At 30.3% G+C, this 3,030-nt stretch overlaps 1 protein-coding gene across 1 annotated transcript in view; it reads right to left on the reverse strand.

Moving 5' to 3' along the window:
• Positions 1-2,243, reverse strand: part of LOC106461776 (tubulin beta chain-like) — a 21,428-nt gene extending 19,185 nt beyond the window's left edge. The window contains exon 1 of the mRNA XM_013921630.2: positions 2,076-2,243. Coding sequence (XP_013777084.1) covers positions 2,076-2,132 — 57 coding nt within the window. The 5' untranslated portion in view covers positions 2,133-2,243. The remainder of the gene's footprint in view (positions 1-2,075) is intronic.
• Positions 2,244-3,030: the final 787 nt, after the last annotated feature.

Consider the following 3,030-nt stretch of genomic DNA (forward strand, 5'->3'; position numbering starts at 1 on the left):
TCCTTTCTTTTTTTTTTATGGTAATTCTGCCCAAATAGGTGTTTTAGGCTCCCTCAAAATTTTTTATGCTATCTCAAGTTATGTGACTGTTAGCATCAAGAGTGTAAAACTTGCTAGCATGTTGTAAGGTATCTGTTCGTAAATTATAAAGGATTCATGATGTCAGTAAAAAGAGGGAGTTAAATGCAAGGATATGAAAATTGGGATATTTCATAGGAAGTTATTAATATCATCACTTCATTTTTTTTTTTATAAGGGGGGGGAGGAGAGTAGGACAAATTTTTATTTTGTTATGGTTTTGTTTACCCTTCATTTATTATTCCTTCTATCATTTAGTTTGGCTAGGATTTATTTTTGTTACATTAAAGCACTAACTCACCTTCTAGCTAAAAATGTTGATTTTAAGTACCATGTCATGAAATTGACACCAGCTTCTCTTAAAAGTGATGTACAGATATTAATGTTATGAAAAATTATGTAAATTTATAGTAATAACTAGTCACACGAAATATAATTTCATGGTCAAATGACTAAATGCCATGAGCTTCAACCAGTTAATTCATGATATATAACAACATTTTGGGATAACATGGGACCTATTGATTATTGGTACTAGATATTGTTAGTGATCTTGTAGTTTAAATTCAGAATATTAATATTTTGGGATTAGGTTTTTCTTCTTCTGGTTCTTTTTTCCTGATTCCTATATTTATTGAAATGGTTAACATTAATATTTATGTTGTATTGTTTATTAACGTTCATATCAAGTCCTGGCCAGACACACGTTTATTAACCATTTGAAAAGTTTTATTTTGGATTTCTGTTGTTGCCAAAGTTTAATAACTTCACTTTTTTTTTCATCCCTCGTTGTAGCATCTGTTAGTTTTTAGTCCATTACAATATTATTAACTATACCAATACTAATTGGCTAATGCTGAAAAATTCTTAAAACTTGAAGTCAAACAAAATTAAAGACAGTATCAGTGACTTAGGGTCAAATTCAGTGCCTTACCTGAATAATCAAAGGAAGCCAACAATGCAGCCAAACCTCATGAGCTAACCATCATCTTTACCAGTATTAATTATTCAATAAATTTAGACAGCAACACTGACCATTAAATAAAATTAAAATGTGAAAATGGAAAAAAACTAAAAGGATAGGCTTACTATTTTAAATACAATTTTAGTACTGTCTAGTATAAATGTAATTTGCAAAGTCATTTTTTACATGGAGACATACGTGATTTATAAAATTACATATTTTTTTTAATAATAAGCTTATGGTTAATGAAATAACTTGTGGTTTGCAATAGATCCTAGTTTTATAAAATATAGGGTTTAACATTTACCACTACCACAGTACCAGTGACATTGAAAAATAAATTTAAAACAAATCAGAATATTGATAATAAAACAAGATTACATCAAATCTGTTGATCAAATTCATATCTATAATTGCTTAAAGTTGTAATTATTAAATTAATCAAACTTTCAGACCAAAATGTAAACAAATGAAACATTTTATATGAATTTACAACAACAACAGTTAAGAATAAGTCACGGGATGGGAGGAAAGCATCAATTACAGTTAACACTACATTGTCTATAGAGTATTGTAACGAAGTAAGCCATTAGTACAACCATTTGAAAAATGTGAAAAACAAGGGAGGGGTTCTAGTAACTTAGCAGAACTGTGATTTTTTTTTCATAAGCATAATAACTCTACGTTATTTAGAAGTTATAGGCCTATTATTATTAAGCGTTAACTAGTATTATTATTAACAGTATTCCAACAAGGTTACTTACAAGTTATATTCCGTAAAATTTCCCGCCTTTGCACAAACACATAGTTAGCCCTAATCCGTAATCGTTCCAGTCCAAGGCTATTGCCCTGGTTCAATACAAGTTATAACTAACATAATTATAAGTTATAACGTTACTTCCACTACTTAACATTTTATTAAAAAGTAATAAATAAGTTATAAATTTTACGAAATCTAGGTTAAGATATTCACTACATAATCATAACTAGAGGACTACACAATGAAATATTTTACTAGTTTATTCAAACATACCTTTGAACCAATTTGATTACCACACTGACCAGCCTGAATATGAACTATTTCCCTCATCTTTGATGTCTTTAAAATTAACTAAATTCGAAAAACTGTTCACGTCTTAGCAATAGATGTGGGAAAAGAAAGGTTATGATCGCCGTTACGTATTGCGGCGTGGTTAGATTATGTATTAACCAATCAGAGATGTTCTGAAAACAGGCTAAAACTGGTTTGCTTTCGAGCTGAAAAAAAAAGTCGCACATGAGTAGATTTGTATCTCAACGATTTTCAAAAATAAAGTTTCACGATTTGAAAATATACTGAATTTTGATTTGAATTATTACAGCACATTAATTAATAGAAGTAAACATATTTAAATAAATACAGAAACAATTAAACTAAGACAAAATAATACTTTTCATAAGACATTAGTATTACTATTAGGCCTATATATTGTTAGGTATCTGCTCGTTTGTTAATTTCCAGTATCAATTCTTTCCGAGGAACTGTAGCGATACAAGTCCTTCCTTAATTAAAACTAGTTTATTCTTTCTCGATAAAACTTTGTAATACATAGAATTTCCACAGTCACTTTAAACTTAAACAACCTTTATAACACACGCTATAAATCTATATCTATCGATCTATATCTCTTCTCATCTCGCTGGTTTTTTCTCGCCAGGCTTATATACTAACAAAAGAGGGCGTCTAGCATACACTCGGACATTCGCGGGGTATCTCGATAATTCATGATCCTTCGAGAAACTCTAGCGCGCATGCTCCCAGCGTCGCGTGACTTCCGCTGTCGTAACACTGCTCCTTCCTTAGTATTGTTCGTCCCGAACAATGGCCACTTATATTAAACCAATAGATAATTAACAATAACTTGATTTAATGTACAGAATTTACAAACACAAAATTAAAATTCAACAAAGTCTCTTAATTTTACGGGACATATCGTCTTCCGTACTGG

Source organism: Limulus polyphemus, unplaced genomic scaffold (assembly GCF_000517525.1).
Source record: "Limulus polyphemus unplaced genomic scaffold, Limulus_polyphemus-2.1.2 Scaffold1028, whole genome shotgun sequence".
NCBI lineage: Eukaryota > Metazoa > Arthropoda > Merostomata > Xiphosura > Limulidae > Limulus > Limulus polyphemus.